We start from the raw sequence: 19,722 nt of genomic DNA on the forward strand, positions 1-19,722 counted from the left end.
CCCACATGTATTTTATAGAAAATAGGAAATATTTAATGTATATAAATTTATCTGCCTTGGCAATTATTTACAACTGATGATTGATACCAACAATTGAGGTAAGAATATACATGAGGTATAAATATAATATTTAAATGCAAATATTTTATTTCCATCGGCAAGATAACAATGAATAAAATACTGTGGCATTGTATTTTGACAAACAAAGCTCGCTGCATCATTTTTCTCCACTCCCTTTTCCTTTATTTTAAAGACGCGTCTTGTGGTTAGCAGAGGTGATGTGATTAGTATGTGCATAAAATTGAAAAGTCAGGTTAGCTGGAAGAGAAAGGGGGTGAGAAACACAATCACATCATTTTATTCAGTTTTCAGCATTCCCTGGGTCCTTATTTCTCAAAGTGTGTCCTTGAGGCCAGCAACCTGCATCCCTTGGGCTCATTAGAAATACAGAATGTCAGGTCCACCCAGACTGCCTGGATCAGAGCATTTTAACAAGGTCTTCAGGTGATTCCCAGTGCGTGCTAAGCAAAGATGCTCCTTGGGAAACAATGCCATTCATCCCGGGTGCCCATCGCTGGAGCAGGAACAGTGTGGAGCCAACTAAGCTCCACTGATGATCTTACCAGTACGTAAAAGGTCATCCAGCATGGTGTGCATGACGTAATGGCAGCGATGAAACTGTCCAGTCCACAGAGCACTACCCAGTGACCTGCGGTCTGACTGACACTCTCCCAGGTAGACATGAGAATGAAAAATTCCTACCCTGATTTTCCTTGTGCCACACCAGACATACAGAAAACATCTTTAGTCCTCCCAATAAAATGATTGCACACCACAGATAAAACACTGAATTAGTGTGTATAATACAACAACCACCCTGAAAAGACACATTTGTTTTTGCTTTTCTTCCAACAACAGTTGCTGAATTGGGTTATCAGTCTCTGTCCAGACAACCTAAGAAAATCTCCCCTGGAAGCCAGACATAATAAGTTATCTCTCTACAGATGTTGCATTACAATAAAAAAAGCAAATCCATTCTCACTTTTGCTCAGTCTGTACAATAATAAATAAGGTTGGGGGTCAAACACATGGGTGCTGGAGCTGGCTAATGAAGAAACATAGGATTGATACATCTGCCTGTAATTCTGACAGATAACGATACAGTTTTGGTCTTTTGTTAGTTTAAAACCCTGTCTTTTAAATTGCAAGATTTTTAATGGATTAGATTTTAAGAGCGTCATCTATAGGATAACTCTAAATTCCCTGAAGCTGTGATGACTCTGGACACTTGACGGACCATCATCTCACTTTGTCTAGTGTCCAGAGTCAAGGTCAGTGCAAGAACATGTTGAATCACTGTGGCTGTATCGGCCACTGGTCACATAGATCACTAAACAGCATTATGAGAACTCTCTGAGTCTTGAGAGGATGTGGGGGCTCCCTTTAGCTTTGTGGACGGGCTCCACTGTTCACCCCGATGTAGGGGTGGGGGGTACCAGTTCTGTTTCAGTCCCTGGTGCCAACTCCAGCAGTCACCTGACATCTCACTCAAATTTCACAGAGTGGGCCCGAAGGCAACGCACAATCTAGCCTTGGATTTGGCAGTAAACTCTTTATCTGTTGCTTTGTGTTAGAGAGAAGCAAGTATTATTTCATTCAGTTTATCTCAACACCCCCCACTCCAGTTTTTAAACATCAGAAATAAGAGGCCAACGTGTGGAAGAAGCTTTTAACGCTATTTTTCTTTGGCTAGCTGGTCTTTGGGTTAGCGTGGGCAGGCTGACGGACTACACGTGTCACGCCTTGGTGTTTGACAGCAGACTCCGCTCAGCTGGCGGGACAGGAGGGACACGGGGTCTATAGCAACCTGGGAAGTGCCATGTGAGAAGACTCACAGAGTCAGACAATTATATATACAACCATATTTTACATATATACAGCAAAGGGAGATATACACACACATGTACAAATGCTACAGTACATTTATTTACAGCTAAAACACGCTTCTTAGAAGCCTTTAAATAGCAAATTAGGCCGGGTGGTGGTGGCGCACGCCTTTAATCCCAGCACTCGGGAGGCAGAGCCAGGCGGATCTCTGTGAGTTCGAGGCCAGCCTGGGCTACCAAGTGAGTCCCAGGAAAGGCGCAAAGCTACACAGAGAAACCCTGTCTCGAAAAACCAAAAAAAAAAAAAAAAAAAAAAAAAAAAAAAAAAAAATAGCAAATTAGGCAATGCGTAAGGAATAGCCCATTTAATATTAAGCAACATAGATAAATGTCCAAGACGTTGTATTAGTAGGGATTAGCCATCTCCCGGCAGGTTAGGAACACACTCCGTGGTCTCCGGACAGTGTTTCCTTCTCCTTGTCATTTGTACAGGCCTCACACCTCGGGCTGGTTTCCCTTCCGGTTCCCTGAGTTTGAGTCACACTGGGGCCAGCTCAGATTTTTGTTTCTGGACCCTCAGCAATGAGAGGCTGGAAAGAGTTTCTGATTCTGGCAACTTCCGCAGCACAGAGGTGTCCGAAGCCTTTGCTGTACCATTCCGGGGAGTGACCCCTGTGGGGAGAGAGCAGAAGGAGGTGGGACTCCTGTCAGGGGATAGGGCTGCCCTCTGGGTCATCAGTATCCTGGCAACAGCTTGTGGCTGTGGCCTCATGGGTCTGAGGACCTCATTGTCCCCCCGCATTTTGTCACCAAGCATTCTGTCTTTACAGTTCATCAGGTTCTTCAAGATGACACTAAGTTCTCAAAGTGAACAGGAAGACTCACACTGAATCTAGAATTCACCAAAAACCTACAACAAGCCGGGCGGTGGTGGCACACGCCTTTAATCCTAGCACTCAGGAGGCAGAGGCAGGCAGATCTGAGTTCAAGGCCAGCCTGGTCTACAGAGCGAGTTCCAGGACAGCCAGGACTATACAGAGGAACCCTGCCTCAAAAACCAAAATCAACAACAAAACCGCACTGAATTATATCTACCTAAGTACAGAATTCAGTGTTAGCATCTTGAATGCCTTAAAGTGTTCAATTCAATTTGAACTAGGGACATGGAGGAAACAGGCATACAAGAAGCACAACGGGCCTGAAGAGAAGGCTCAGCCAATAAAGAGTTTGCTGCAGGAACTTGAGGATCCCAAGCAGCAGTCCTCAGCACCTGTGAAAAAAGCGGGGTGTGGCAGAAACAGGAAGTTTTCTTGAGGCTGGATGGCCAGCCAGTCTAGCCAATCAGTGAGAGCCAGGTTCAGTGAGAAACTATGCCTCCCCTCCACGCCAGGCACCCAAAGGGAGCTACCAAGGAAGACACTTAGAAGTGACCTCTGCTTGGCCATCTACTTCCACATGGGCACATGTGCATATGAGCATGGACACAGGCATATGCTACAGACACAAGAATCAAAATAAATAAACAAGAAACGTAAAAGAATAGAATTCCTATTGACTGAGCCTGATGTACCTGCATGTTCTGTATGTGTCCTCAAAATAGAAAATAAGGATGTCACCAGGTGATCTAATGACCCTGCTACTGGGTACACATCCAGGGAAAATGCAGTCAGCACCTCCACATTCGTGCCCCCTGCAGAGTCATTCATAAAAGCCGGGATGTGGAATTAACCTAAGTGTGCAGCGCTCAGTGGGCAGATAAAGCAAATGTGGCATATACATACACATATACATACATACATACATACATGAACACTTCTGCCTGTCTGTCTACCTATCATCTGTCTGTCTGTCCATCTGTCCATCTGTCTGTCTATATCTACCTGATAATTCTTAGTCTTAAAAAGGGAGATGCCCTCTTTTTGCCACAATGACGAAGCTAGAGGATGTTCCTGTGTTCAGCATGATTAGCTAAGCATACAAGGCTAAGAGCCGCATAGTCTCGCTTCTGTGTGGAGTCTAAAAACGGGGAAGTCGCTGAATCAGAGGGTAGGATGGCGCTGACCGGAGACTCTAGACTTGGGGTTGGGGAGATAAATGTTGATCACATGATGCTGCATTTCAGTTTGGCTGCAGGCTCCAAGCAATCATGATGAGTACAGTTACTTTTCTCATCATGAATTTGAAGGTTTGTGTGCCCGTGTGCTGTCATCAGCACATGGTAAGGGATGTCTCCACTTCTTTGACCGCTGACTAAGTTCGTCTGCTGGGACTTGCGTGCTCCTCTGGTCCTTCTCAAATGTATTACAGGTGGCTTTAACGAGCAGTTACCTCACTGTACCAGAGAAGAGCCAGAAGTGTTTTGGGAGCCTCTATTGATTTTCATTCTAACACTCCGTTCCCTGACTCTACCGACCATCCTTCCACCCCCGTCCACAAGGTTGACTTGCTGGCCTCCATGAGTGACCGTGTGCTATTTGGGTGACTGTAGGGGAAGCATGTTCTTGATCATTGCTGGATATTTTCATACCTTGACCTGATGATTCTGCCATGTGGACCTATGTCAAAACATCCTTGAGTATGCCACAAACACCACACCATTACAGGTTTGTGGAAAGAAATGAATAAATTAGGGGAAAAAAAAGAAAACGAAGAGCAAATTCTAAAGGCTAAATGTCAGCATTTTAGGAAATGGGGAGGTGAGAGACCATGGTGTGTGCTGGTTCACAGCGGTGAGGACACAGACGAGCGGGAGAAGAAACCGGAGCGACAAGCAGGGTTCACGTGCACACACTACACCAGCTGAGGCTCACGGGAACTTGGTCTGCCAACACCCAGTGTGGCCACTTACTTCAGGTCTATCCTGCAGATGTGGGTCAGCCTGGACTTGCCAGAACCGCATGGCTCTATCAGGTACTGCGAGTCCATCACCACCGCCCGCACGCCGCCCATCAGCTGGGCTTCTTCATGCTCCACAGACAGGGACACCAGGGTGCACATTCCTTTGGGCAAGTCAGTCTTCCAGGTCCTGGAGTCAAACAGGCCGTGCTTCAGAGGGATGACACGAGAGACAGGAGGCCCCAAGCACACAGCGGAACTCACACACAAGTCCGCCTGCCCCCAACCTGGGCTCCAGCTCCAATGCTAGGCACTTGGATTAAGCTAATGGTCTCCATGAGCTTGTGTAAAGTTTACAAAATGAGGTTCAAAGGACAGATACCAGCCTCCCGCTCAGAGGGTGGAAGCTCCCCCACCTGGGTTTGGAATTGAGGCCCCATCTTCGTCTCCCAAAGCCCCCGCCGATCATCAAAAGGCCACCATTAGAATCAGCATGTGCTCACTCAATTGTTCTGTCTGTCTGTTGAGCACATCCATGTGCCGGGCCTGAGAGGCCGTGAAGGGCACGAAGATGCACACACTCTAGAAGGAGCCCTGAAGCCGGTGTGGGAAGTGCAGTGTGTGTCTATGCAGAGCTGGGATCAGGGGACGGGGCAGGGGAGGAATACAGGGAAGGCTTCCTGGAGGAAGTGATGAAAGTTTTAGCAAACACAGGATCTGCTGATGCCTACTTGGAAAGAAATTGAGCCTGTGTTGTCCTGATAGCTTTGTTCAGATAGCTGAGTAGCTCTTGAGTGGGAGAAGAAATGAACAGTTAATTCGTGTCCAGACGGAGACATAGGAAGGTCACTACAGCTGAGTAGCGGAGAGATCATTCTAACTGGTACATGGAGGGCATGGGTCCCCGTGGATGCAATCAGATGCTGTCCTCAGATTAATCCACTCTCGGGTTATCTAGTTAACGAGCTACTGGAGGAGAGGCTTTTCCGTGGAAGCAGCTTTCTGTGGTAGGACTGCTCTGCCCTGCAATGTCCTTTGCTGCGCTATGACCTGGAGCTCTCAGCCGGCTCAGCCTCCAGACTCAAGAGGGGAGTACATATCTACTCTCCATCGGAATCACTGCTTCAGATGGTTCCATTATAAACAACAGAAACGAAGCTAAGACACTTGATGAGAATTTGGGTATAAGGAAGTCTGGCGTGTCAGAAAGACTACGTCTTAAACCCTGCCTGCAAGTCCCTCCTCCCTCCTCCCTCTCCACCTTGAATCACACAGGGAGTTTCTGCTGGCCTGAACCAGGTCTGGCGCATGGCGCGCTAATCCTCTGAGCTGCCACCTACTTCTCCTTTAAGCCTTGGGCTACATTGAGATTCCACCTTTCCCATCTCCTCACATTATTTAGTCCCTCTAAGACAAGTCAGTTTGAATCTTTTGTTATTTACTGACTGTCCCTGGAGAATATAAGAGGGGACAGCTTAGTGGATGAAGGAGCATATGCACGGGAACTGAGTTCAGTCCCCAGCACAGCATAACAGCCAGGCATGATGGTGCACACTCGGAATCCCATCACTGCGGAGGTGGAGGCAAGATGTTCCCTGGAGCTTCCCGGCCAGTCCACTCAGCCTACTACCCCAGGTCCCAAAGACAGACTCTGCCTCAAAAATAATGAAGTAGATGGCTCCTGAGGAACAGCATGCAAGACTGACCTCTGGCCTAGGCACACGTGTGCAGGCATGTGCATACACACACACACACACACACACACACAATCTCACACACTCACTCATACATGTGCACACACACTCTCATGCATACTCTCTCACACACACTTTCTCTCACACATTCAAACATACATACTCTCTTATATACACACACTCTCACACATATACACACACTTTCACACATACTTTCTCTCACACACACATACACACACACACCCTCACATACTCTCACACATACGCACACACTTTCACACACACACAGTCTTTCACACATTTTCACACATTCTCTCTCACACACACACACACACACACACACACACACACACACACACACACAAATCTGAACTCTGAGTGGAGACCACGAGGAGCCTGCTGCTGCCCTCCACGGCCCTCCTCGGAGCCAGAAGCTGTGACTGGCATGAGGTATGACGGAATAGTCTGCAGTAGGCAGCAGGCTGGAGGGATCACTGTGGAGACGGAGTGAGGGAAGTTCAGTGCAGGGACTGCCCATCTCCACAGCTTCAGTCCTGGACGACGCTGCTTTCTGCTTGTGAGTGGGAGGGTTACATTTTCATGCCACACGATGAGTGATGTTCTAATAACCGGCCAGAGGCCACCCCAGCTGCTGGGATACATATTTATATTTATATTTAGGAGAAACGGACCTTAAAAGTTAAGGTCCCAAGGATCCAAACCAAATGCACAAAGGGCACATGAACAGTCAGCTTTGGTTTGCCCTCCAAGCTCACCTCAGAAGGCAACTATTTCAAATACACATTTGGGGATTTCGCTAGGGAATCCTCTTACACGGCTGATCCCCGAAGAAGAGATTGTTTAATCGTGTTTTTAATAAAAAGGATATATTGCTCTAATTACATTTTGTTCATGGTCTTAACTGTTCCCCAACCCCTGCTCTTGCTCTGAAATAGTGCGTTTCTGCTGTGCAAACTTCCTGTGATTGGCTGAGCATCCTCCTCCAAGGCCAGAGGGCAGGGGTTTGGGACTAGCCTCTAAGCCCACCAGAAACCATATTTCAATGGCAGACACAGGGCTCAGGAGGCTTTGCCAGGACTGAATTCTAATGGAATGCCTGGTGTCTCTGCACACTGGGACTTTCAGGGCTGAGCGGGAATTTCCACGCATCACCATTAGTTGCGAACACGTGAGGTCACACACACTCCCATCTTCAAGTTCTCCAAGATGAAGATCTGTTTTCTTCCCCAGGGAGAAAGACAAAACCAGGAGAAAAGCCAATTGGCTTTGATTTGCATAATTTGGCAGGACAAATCCGACAAACAGCAGCTATTCTGGGCCCCTGTTCTGAGGATGTGAGTGATATTCGTGGCCTGATAAACTGTGAGCACCATGGGGCAGATGGACCATCGGAGAGCTTGGGCGGAGCTGTAAATAGGTGAAGATGCCGGAAAACAGGGCAAAGGCAGAGGGGAGGAGCTTAGAGCCCCAGGGCAGGCTGGGAGGACTCGGAGAAGTGTTTTCCGTTGGCAGCTCTCGTCTTGCCTTTGGTTCAGGACCTCATTTCATACACCACGGAGTCCAGCTTACCTGAGAACCACGAAGTCTCTGGAGGGATGTGGGGCCATGCTGTTCAGCACGTACTGGTAGACTTCTGTTTGCCTGTCCAAAGTCTCCACAACTTTCCACTGCACGAAGTCCTCATCCCATAGGTGGCGTTCTCTCAGCACGCGGTTCAACACCACGGAGGGTGGGGCCTCTACCTCCACCGACGCCTTCCACAGCTTCAGCGGGTTCCCGTCCCCCACCTTGGCAAAGACACGGGCAGGAGCTGAGGAGATTACTAAGGGGCCACCCAGCCCGCCCCTGCTGTGCCGGGCATTCCAAACCACAGCTGGTTATATAAAGTGAGCCGGTCACACTGCACCCAGAGTTAAAATGCAAATACTTCAGTCCTCAAGCTGACGAGGAGAAGAATGATAATCAAAACAGCTACAGCCACAAACACACTCGAGGGGCGTGAGCCAGACATGTTCTAGTCCACTTGACTTTTATGTAGTTCTTCTCAGACAGGCACTCTTAAAGTGTTCCTCTTTGCAAATGAAAAAATGCTGGACATTGATTTTCCCTGGCATCACACAGAAAAGGGCACAGACCGACTAGGATCCAGCATCCCTGCCGTATAGCCTAGGCTCTGATGAGAGTGCTGTGGGTGGCCTTTGAACAGAGCTTCTGAATGGCACCTGGGCCTTACCTGTCCCAGCAGGTGCTAAGTCCCATGGGTAAGCCCACATTCTGCAGCAGAAGCGAATCTTACCTTTTTGAAAGCAAGGTCTGTGTTGTCGAGGCTGGAACATGTGACCCATCCTTTGAATTTCTCCCTAGCTTCTTTCTGGAGGCCTTGGACAAGATGCTCCAGGTATGTGTGGAAAGTTGCACCGCTCTCTGCCAGCTGTGTTCCCAAGTCTTCCAGGCTGGGGGCATGGATTTCAGCCTCCAAGTAGGAGCTCCGAGACTGGACCACCATCTCATGCGGAACCTGATCCAGTGAATGCATGAAAGAGCAAAGCCCTGAGCTAGAGAAATTCTGAGGCTGACAGAGACAAAGTCAACTCTCTACAGTCAAGGGTGAGCATGGGCTGTGGGACATCCAAGATCAAGTCTAAGGATAGGAGGGACCTTCCTAAAGTTGGGAGACATAAATAGGGTTTGTGAGCTTATGTTTATTATTCAAAAACACTGGGAAGCCTTCCTGATCACGTGTTCCACTTCTTTTTATTCCATTTGGCAGAGTGGGCTCAGACAGCGTCACTCATTCACACACATTGACACATGGAGGGAAACAGCCATGACTCAGACATGTCTTCACTATTTGCAGTACAGTTCTCCCACTGACAAATGCCAATGTTGCCACAGAGGGTGCCAGGTGTCCCATCCACTTGCCTCTGTAATGCATGTATGGCTGTAGTCCTAGGCTGTCAATGATTCTAGTGACAAGGATTACTCCATCATACTCAGGCACACGTGCATACACACACAGAGAGAAAGAGAGACAGAGAGATAGAGGAAGACTCTAATCAAGTCTAATCAAGGCAAAAATAAAATATTTAATTTTCTGAACCTTGATCCTTGAACCTGGCAAAGGAAGGCAATTGAACTGTCTGCATGAAAAACTGTCATCATGGTGAGCCCCAAGTGCCAGTGACTGCCAGAGCCTGGACTGAATAGCTAGCTCTTCATAACTCCTGGGGCAGAGACCAGAGCTGCAGTGCACACTGCTGTCATCAGAAAATGGAGCGCAAAGAGATAAGAATCATAAACGGGCGGCCGTTCATTCCCAGCCTGCTCCTAGTTCCAAGCCCTCACCTCAAAGAGTCGGTTGCATTCAGTGATCATGTGGGCGAGCCCCTGGGCTGCTGCTAGATTTTCATTGAGGTCCTTCTGATCCGGCTTCCCAGTGGCATATTTCTTTTGGATGACTCTGTAATTGAATATGAATGTGCTAAGCAGATCCCCAGCCGAGGTATGTTGGGATACCCAGGTAGTCTCATCTGTTTGCTGTTTATCCCCAGATGAGGCCCAGACCCCAGGCTTTCTCCTTTCCAAATTAAAACCAATGACCACACATCTCTAGATGCTCCAGGGCAGGCTGGCAGGATGACAACGCACAACCAAAAGCCATGGAAAAATACAAAGACAGGAAGAGCTGTAGGTGGAAAAACTATTGGTTTTCTCCACTTGAAACTGCTCAACTGCAGGTTCCTGTACGTTGTCTTTTAAATATAGCCTTTTAAAACCAAGGGTTGTAAAATTCCTTTTTATGTATGTTCCTTCCCCTTCCCAATTAAATAGAATAAAATCAAACTTCTCTGGCTTTCTGGATCTCAACTGACATCCTTCAGGACTACCTCAGTGGTGCCATGAGCCCCAGCCCAGGGATAAGGGTGCCTCCTAGTCTTCTGTCTGAACTCTACCACGAGAACACTTTAGTTTTAGCTTCCTGAAGAGAATGGACGTTGGTGGGGAGACCCGGTTTGGGAACGAGGGCCAGCGCTGAGGAAAACTCACCTCGGCGAGCTTTCTTTCTTCAGTAAGTTGAGGTGAAAGAGGGAGGGGGCCAGACACACGGCCAGATTCATGGGCGTCATCTGATTCTCTTCCACCAAGTTCACCACATCGTGGAGGAAGCACAGGAGCGTCTGCAGGGCCTCCCTGTTCTCGTCCGCCAGCAGCAGGATGGCCGCCTGCACGGCCTGCAGCCACTGTTCTTTGGGGACGTCTGAAGAGAAGTGGGCATCATGTTGTCAGAGGGATACAGCAGGGAGAGTCAGCAGGGACAAACGCAGGAGCTCCCCTTCCCCACAGAAAACACTCAGAGACATCAACAGCAGCTAACCTGAGAAGTCCCAGTGAGGGGCAGAGCTGGAACACGAAGCTCATCCGGCAAACTTCAGAACCCACCTGAGTGTCCCAGAGCTACCTGGAGCCGAGCCACCACACTGGCTTCTCACACTCTGAGCACCAGGCTCTTCTATCTAAAGATGGTCTTTTTTAGTGGAAATCGGTGATGGAATGGAGCTCTGTTAACCTGGCTTCTCTCTTGCTCACCTTCTCTGCCAGGCAGCTCCAGGGACAGCCACAGCTGGGTGGGACACCCTTGTGAATGCCACTGGGTAAAAGGACAAGGACCTACCCTTCCCCACCACAGTAGAGCCGCAGGCCATGCTGCTGGCGTGGTACAATAAACATGAGCAATGAATGGGTGAGCTGTTTGCCCTTCACCAACCCTAGGGAGCCAGTGCCTCAGTGGTGAGCATGGTAGAGCCTTCCTGTCCCTACAAGTCACCAGGGCTCAATTTGGAGAAGGTACTGATTTGACTTTGAGTGGTCACCGAGTGTGAGGGAAAGGCGTCTCAGCTTCCCTCTGAAGGTGACTCTTGTGGAGGTGGTGGGCATTGACTATATCGGCCTAAGAGGCAAATAGCTCAAAAACACAAAGTGAAAAACAGAAAAACCACAACACATTGGGAATGACGGGCTGTATTTTGCTGCCCTTCTGGCTGTGTTTGGTTCATGATCATTAAGGTTTGATTCAAAGACACAGACAGGAGCTCACTGGTGAATATGGCGGTCTTCCTTAAAGAGCCATGCCTGGGAGCGGAGGTCTCCACAGTAGGGTGTTTACACTCCTGAGGTTTGGGGCAGCGTGCTCATGACAATCCCTTGAAATTTCAATTGTGCCGTATAATGTACACACTCTCTCACTGTATATCTCTGTGTCTTTAATGTGCTAAAAAATAAAGAGCACACACTCAGATATCCATTACTGGTAGAGGTGCATGATAGAAAAGAATTGGCAATGGCTGAAATGGGCCCCTCCCACTGATCCAGGGATGAACCTTCTGGGCTCATACCAAAGGTGGTCTCCTGGTTCCTCTTTCCACTGACCGCTTTAGGGTCATTGTAAACCAGTTTAGGCTGACGAGACCAGGGATGATGCTAGGAGCTTCTGTGAGGTCCATGTTGTCTACGAGAAGACACACGTGTCCAAGGAGATGCTTGGCTCTCTCTGGTCGCCTCGGAGTGTGACTTTATGGAGATATGGTAATTCTGTATAAGTTGTGGCAGCTGTACTGAGACTGAAGCATTCCTTACGCATACTTAGTCACAGTCTGACATAGAGTGGCAGAGACAGTGATTGGTCGAGCACCACTGGGCTATAGGTTTACCCAACACTGGCATGGTTTAACTCCATTCTTCTTTTTGCCACGTGTACTAATAAAACGTTCTTATTGTTAAATAACTGTGTATGTGAGATTGGTTCTGCTTCGGCATTATAACTAAGTCTTTCAATACCCGATGGTTCTCCAGTTCTTACCAGATCCAGTATAAAACCCTTGCCCTAGTTTTTAATGCCACTTTCGTGTGACCCTGGCCTCCTAGATTATCAGTGTCTCCTGGTGTACTGTTGTACATTTAGCATTTGTACAGGACAAATCTCCTGCATACTTCTGACACAGGCTCCTATCACTTGCTGCATCCAGAATGTGTCCCCTCATAATGACCCCCAGCTGTCATCGTTTCCAACCAAATTCCTGTTGCTCACCCCAACCTTCGTGGATCTGTCTTTGGGAGCTTTTTTAGTTTTTATTTTTGAATGGCTGCTCTCTAACTGGATTGTGGTGATTTATGATCTGGTCTCATCTCCCTCCAGTCTAAGATCCCTAAGAACAGACAGCGAATGAGGGTCACACGGTCTAAGCTCTGCAGAGCTCAACACAGCCCTGCTCTGTAAATGTTTGCTCAGATAAAATGAAGCCCTGCTTTGATCTGGCTTCTTGGTTGTAGGTCTAGGCAAGAGCCAGAAAGATATTTATCTCTTGGAAATGATTTAGTTTTAGCTGTAGATAGTGTCAACTTCAACCCAAGGACTGATTAAATGTAAATACTATATCCACAAGAAGGCCTAATTGAAAAACAGAAAGTGACCTCCTCCAGAAACATCACCCACCGCAAGCATTTTTGGGGGGCTCCTGTATCATTAATTCAGCTTAACCTATTCACTTTGACAAAGTAATATTTGTTTAGTGTGACATCCCTTTATTCTGTTCTGATAGGTGGTACTTAGAGTCCTCCCTGAATTTGTAATATTATGCACTTCAACACATTTGGTACAGAGTGTCTATAGCAGGGCCTTCAGAGTGGATCAATTCCATCTCGGGACCCACTTGAGGCATATTTTGATGTAAAAATCAAGGTCTGTGGGCCAGAGTCATTTCCGCCTAAGAACTGATACCTGGGCCACGAAGCTCATTGCCAATTTGTTATGATATCATTATCCTACTGAGAGAAGACCTGAATGCTCCTTTCTAACGTTTGCCTGGGTAACTACATTTAGCAGAATGGGCTTTTAAATCAATTGTTCTTCTCATTACTACTTTAGCTATAGTGGCTTTGTGAGGAACTACTGACTTAATGTCACTTGAAATCTTCCAAATGAAACCATAAGTTAGCTGAATTAAAGTATAACCTTGATTTGGTTCGGTTACATATCCCCGGGTAAAATACATCTGCTTCTTGTTTGTTTCCAGTCTTTATAATACATTCGACTCTGCATCGACTATCAAATTTTGTATCAAAGAGAATGTTTACCTCCCCAAAATTAAATTAGGTTTATTACACACACATACTAAACTCTATTGGATCTTTTTTTTGTTTTAAATATATTAGAAATACATTGAAAATTAGCTTGAGATTGTATACAAAGACGTACTGAATAGGCATATATATTGATGTTGGGAAGGTATATTCAGACACGAACAAAGAATGACATGGAGAGGTCCATAGCAAACTGCCGGAAGCCATCCCAGGTGGTGGATAGGTCCGCAGAGGGTGTGAGGAGTTGGTGGGGAAGGAAGTGAGCTAGGCCATGGTGGTCAGGAGAATCTTGTAGCCTGACTGACTAATAGCCAGAATGTTTATTTATACAGAATTTAGTAAGCAGGGATACATTCATGATGTTCCAAAACATAGATCATATCATTTTTTTGGACATGCATTTCACTTCCTTTTGCTCATCTTTTAGTCATCATCAATAAACTATGACAGAACAGAATTATCATTTCCAATCATTTTCCTCAAGTTTTGACATCATTAATAAACAGAATTATCATTCTTACTCATTAACCCCATAGCCCAATTTTTAAGAATCTAGAGGCATGTGACAGCCTGTTCTCAGGCTCATAGCTTTGGTTGCTTCAAGGACACTAGACCAAAACAAAAATCTTCAACCACCCTGGGCATTTTGCCATGTCCCAAGCAGTGTATTATTGACTCTTAGTGGTCAGAGTGTCCAAGAAAAATCCTCAGGCCAAAGCTGCTGCAGTTATTATTCAAATTCTGACATAATACAATCAATGTTCACATTTATGTCTTTATAGAACTTGTCTATATGTCTAATCCTGGCATTTTGTTGTTCCTTGGTCATATGACATTATAGTGGCTCTGCATGAGCTAACTTCTAAGAGAGGGGGGTTCTAACATCTCATACTTTTATCATCTTTCCACTCCATACTTTGCTCATCAATATGTCTCTGTGTAGGGCAGAGGTATATGTCTGAGTGTACAGTGGGAAGAGGCTTCTAATCTGAACTGTGGCCAACTCCTCTAGCCCACCAGATCTTGTTGACCTTTTTGAGTTTGTTTTGAATAGTTTATTCCTGTGAAAGTACAGGGACAGATGTTTCAAGAATGTCTCATAGCCTCATGAAGAGACCTCTGGCTTCTTTATGTGTCACAACCTCCAAGGCGTAAGGAAGACCTTCAAGTAGATAAGGATATCTCCCTCAAAGCAGGAGGGACAGTATGTTCAGGACTGTCCTAGGGAAGCTTAGAAGCAACATTCCTGGGAGAAGGCATAAATGATTCATAAGGAATTTTCCATCAATCCAACATCCCCAAATTGTACAAATATTAAAAGTGCCCCAAGTATGTAACAGGTGGAGATGAAAACCAAAGATGGCATGACGACCATCATGAGGCTCAGCTCTGCTGGATCTTTGTCAACCAGCTATGCTGGCTTTATGACTTCTGCCATTCCATTCAGATATGGCTGTGCCAGCAAACTGAGCAAAGGCTATTTCTGAAGAGGTAGGATTATAACTTTTATATACTTCTTCACAGATCCATGAATTACTTGTATAATTAAAAGTCTTTTGCAGGGCTGGAAATATGGCTCTGCAGCTAAAATGCTGACTGTTTTCACAGAGGAGCTGGGTTCCTTTCCCAGCACCCACATGGTGGCTGACAACCATCTGTAACTCCAGTTCCAGGGTATTCGATGCCCTCTTCTGGTCTCCATGGGCACTGCATGCTTGTGGTACACATACACTCATGCAGACACACGCATACATAATAAATAAGTCTTTAAAATTCTACCCTTTTGACATTGGGCACACTGTGTTATTGCTACTTACACTGATAGATGTGGAGGAAGGTCTCACTAAGCTTGTTGGTGAACAGGGGCTCGGGGAGGTCCCGGAAGAACTGCTTTACCATGTCTGCTACATCATACGCAGACTGGTCTTCGTAGCTCACGTTCTCAGGGAAGTTCTCGTTCATTTGACGCAGAGCATGGATTCGAGACTTCACTCCCGACTTGCGGAAAAGACCCACCTGAAATGAGTCACAGGGATGTGTAAGCCAAGTCTCCTTTTCCCTCACAACTTCCTCCTCAGGGTAGGAATCCTGGATGTGAAGAGGAGGCCTGGGGCCAGGCTGGATGAGCTGGGACTCCACCCTATCTCCCCAATCCTGAATTTCCAGTATAGCTACGTTAGGTAATAGTCAAACACTGACTCCCTCTCCTATCAAATCAAGACATGGATAATATCGCACCCCACAGAGCTGGAGCCCCAATGTCCAAACACATGTGGATGAGCTTTCCGAATTGTAAACTCTTAGAACAGCGGATGGTGTAATTTTACTCATTTTTTTTCAACAAGTATCCGTACAAGGCATTCTTATACTAGAAGTCATCAGTGAGCAGAGAGAAAAACATTCTCTCTCCTTTAACATTTGAACTTCTGTGGGGAAATTTTGAAATAGTTTTTTTTGTTGTTGTTGTTGTTTGTCTTGATGGGAGGTTTGGTCAAAACGATGTGCTCGGAGAATGGGAGCATCTCAGTGACACAGGCATGTCCCTTTGGGGGCGAGTCTCTGAGGGACAGGCTTCTAAAACAAAATATTAGAATTCTGAGTACCTCATTTGATTTTCTTTCTTGAAATACTCAGCACCTGTGATGTGTGTTTCTCACATTATGCCTGAAACTTTACGTGATCAGTTGGGGGTGGGCACGACTCCTTCCTGGGTGACTTTTTGTAGACAGTATCATATGTGGGGAATGCGAAAGAAACGGGTGGTAGGTAAGAAAAAACTCCATTTTAAAAAAAGTATGAAAGACTTGGTAGAAATTCCAGTTCCTCCAGGTTCAGCATTTCATGGAATCAAAATATGTGCTCCAGGTTGTACTTAATGCTCGAAATTGTGTTCTGCTCATCAACTGCGTTGATTTAAATCAGCCGACTGCATGAAAATGTGAGGCTGAGCTCTGCACTCAGAGTGAGGCGGGACCACTGCCGGCTGTGCGTGCACACTTACGTACAGTTGTGTACCCTTCTGCAGAAGTAATTTTTATTTTTGCCTTGGCTAAAGACTATGGATTATGAGGCTGTTTTCTTGAGACCCCAGACCCATTTCTTACACCCCATCGCAGCCTTTCATCTTTAGCACTTAGACCCCTTGCTGCCTGATAAACATAGTGTAATGAGCATAGTAAAAAAAAAAAAATGCCTTTTAGACATGTAAAATCAGCCTAGTCAGGAACCTCACTACACCCAAGGCTGCACCTGATAACTAGAACCCAGTGACATCACTCACTCAAGACAACCAGACAGTCCTAGAACCCATGACAACCACTGGATAGTCTATAAACAGAGACCAAGAGCAATGTTCTGCTCTGCACATCTGGAGAGACACTACCTTGTCTCTGCGCCTGGAGAGTCCCCCCAGGATCTGGACCCGTGAATTAGAGACTTCTGTTAGAGACTGGACCTGACCTTCAGCTAAGATAAGACACACAGAAATACAGGTGAGCGGCCTTGAGGAGATAGGCATAGGACCGTAGTTAGGAATTTAGAGTGTGAACCTAGTATGATGATCCTTAGCATAATAAAATACAATTTCTGTAATACTAACTCTGTGTGTCTACCTTCTTGCTTGCAACAATTAGCAATAAGATACCAAAAATATAAGGACCTTAAGAGGGACAAGTGAGTTGAGCAGAGCCTTTATGGTACAATGAAGATCCTGAGAGGAATCCGGAAGATGAAGTTCAGTCACCTCTAGGAGCCCTCTACCCCGGACTTGCCCTATCCAAATCACAGCCGAGCTTTCCTTGGCTTAGATATTTGAGCACTGAATTCTCAACACCCAGCCTTTCAGTTTCTGCTTGCCGTTCTCCTCACTCCCCAGTGGCATACAGATTAGCTCACTTCTTTGAGAGCAAGGTGGTATGTTCCTGAGTGGCTGGACAGATAATCAGTGGCAGGTGGGATCGGCCATTATTCTAACCTAGATATCTGGAGAAACACATGAATATAGTTGTCACACTAACTCTGGTGTCTCTTGCTTGTTGTTATAAATGAAAGCAACAGTATTATTATCACTACAATACTACAGGAACAATGGGAAATTCCAAGCCATTGTTAGAGAGTTTGTACATGTCAGCTGCATGATCACAGGGGAAATTAAACATTGCTACATTCTCTGGTCATAAGAACAGAATTCTTAGGAATAGCTCTTTGCATTCCAGGGCTTATCACCGAATTCCACAGATCAAGATATTCAGGCAGATTGCTATTTAATGTGCTAGTTGCTTTGTTCCAAGTTTGCAGTGTCTAGAAAATGCCATCTTTAGCTATATTTGGATGATTCTCTGCAATGAAATCTAGAGAACATTTATTTTTCCTGGTCTGGCAAGTATTTCAAATTGCATCACAGTGCACAGGAAGAAAGCATGCATTGTTAGTAACAAAAAGAAGAGACCAAGATAGGTAGCAGGGGCTTATTGACGTGAGATCCATCTTTGATTTCCTCACATCCTTGAGTCTGTAATTTTGGAAGGAGGCTCCGAACTGTGTACATCTCAAAGCTGTACTAACTACACTGGTCTTCACAGGTCGCAGTGCCCTGAGGATGTGTCCTTAAGTGTGACTCACGACTGTTTGTCCTCGCTTAATTTTTTCCCCTCAAGCAGAGCAGCATCGATCAGGGTCTATAAAAGGAGTGCTTGTGTAGCTACTGCCCAGTCCAGCTCTTTGGCCGACTGCGTCCCGTGGCCCCTTGGGATTCTGCACACATGTACGGCCTGGATGCTTCTCTGTATTGTTTGGTTCCCAAGTTTCTTGTTTTGGAAAACACGGTGATTTCAATTATTTCCAATCTGTCCAGGGCTCTCTAGCTGCGGGCTCCGAGGTGCCCCTTCTAACTCCGAGCTAGCAGGCTGTCTGGAGAGTCATAGGGGATTGATTCATTCTGCTTCAGATTCTGACAGAAACCTCCTCCTCTGTCCTCACCTCCCAGGGGATGTGGGAAATATCCCTGGGTTCTGTGGGTTGTGTTGGAAGCCTAGAAGAAAAACTGCTTCCCACTCTTAGTAAAGGCAAAGTGGTTCAGGAAAAAAAAAAGAAAAAGAAAAAGAAAAAACTGGTTTGGATTCTAGGTATAGTAGCTAAGAATGGTCCAAAAAATGCAGTCTTTAAGAAGACACCCGTGAGCTGAGGAATGAAGAAACCTAGGAATTCCTGTTGTCTGACTCTTACCTTTCTAAGTGAATGAGGTGGTGAATTCCCTGATGTCTGAGGACTGACTAGGGTTTCTGTTAGTTGCAGTCAGCAGGACCTAGACAAGGTAAGAAGGCTGTCCTCCTGAAGGTGTGGTAGCTCTGAGCCACGGGGAGGGCACCTCCTATCTGTGAAGGACCTGTGAAGGACAGCTAATTGCCAACAGCTTCCAGTGCAATGATAAAATTGCATTTTGGACCTAAGCTGCTGTGTTCTAAGTTCTAAGTAAAGAACAGAAAGTGGTTTTGTTGTTGTTGTTGTTGTTTTAAGAACACTCTCCTCATCCCTGCCTTATGAGAGAGATCCAGGGAGGGTGACATGTCTCCCGGTTACTGCTATGTCTGTCACAAGTGGGTGGGCAACCTGCACAGCCTGTTGAAGGCTCTGTTGTCAGTTTTGAGATTCTCAAAAGTTTATGAACAAGGAGGGGCCTGGAGAGATGGCTCAGCGGTTAGAGCACTGGCTGTTCTTGCAGAGGCCCTGGGTTCAGTTCCCAGCACCCACACAGAGGCTCTCAACCATCTGTTTCAGGGGAGTTGACTCCCTCTTCTGGCCCGAGTGGACATCGGGATGGTGCACATACACCCACGCAGGCAAAACAGTCATATAATATAAGATACAAATGACTAAATCTTTTAAAAAATAAAGAAAAACAGAACGAGGAATCCTCCATTTTCATTTTGTACTGGGTCCCAGAAATCACACGGCAGGATTGCTCTTCACCCGCCTTCAACACACCTCCAATAGTGTCGTTAGGAGGTAGCTGGTGCTCCGCTGTGAGAAACCCACTGCTCTAGCACCTCTCCTGCCTGTGAGCCCCTCCCTCACTGACAGAAGGACGAATGGCGAGTGTCCCTTTGGGTTTCTTTCATTCATTTTCTCTCTTGTTTTCAGTTCCTAAACCC

General features: G+C 46.3%; 1 protein-coding gene across 7 annotated transcripts in view; it reads right to left on the minus strand.

The window, feature by feature from the left end:
* Positions 1-2,236: 2,236 nt before the first annotated feature.
* Positions 2,237-19,722, minus strand: part of Stard13 (StAR related lipid transfer domain containing 13) — a 394,637-nt gene continuing 377,151 nt past the window's right edge. For all 7 annotated transcript variants that reach the window (XM_052754625.1, XM_052754624.1, XM_052754620.1 and 4 more), the window contains 7 exons: positions 15,391-15,589; positions 10,484-10,694; positions 9,782-9,896; positions 8,733-8,954; positions 8,006-8,223; positions 4,735-4,911; positions 2,237-2,558 (listed from right to left, as the gene is read on the minus strand). In XM_052754625.1, coding sequence (XP_052610585.1) covers positions 2,441-2,558; positions 4,735-4,911; positions 8,006-8,223; positions 8,733-8,954; positions 9,782-9,896; positions 10,484-10,694; positions 15,391-15,589 — 1,260 coding nt within the window. In that variant the 3' untranslated portion in view covers positions 2,237-2,440. The remainder of the gene's footprint in view (positions 2,559-4,734; positions 4,912-8,005; positions 8,224-8,732; positions 8,955-9,781; positions 9,897-10,483; positions 10,695-15,390; positions 15,590-19,722) is intronic.

Source organism: Peromyscus californicus, unplaced genomic scaffold (genome assembly GCF_007827085.1).
Source record: "Peromyscus californicus insignis strain IS unplaced genomic scaffold, ASM782708v3 Scaffold_2__1_contigs__length_46816999, whole genome shotgun sequence".
NCBI lineage: Eukaryota > Metazoa > Chordata > Mammalia > Rodentia > Cricetidae > Peromyscus > Peromyscus californicus.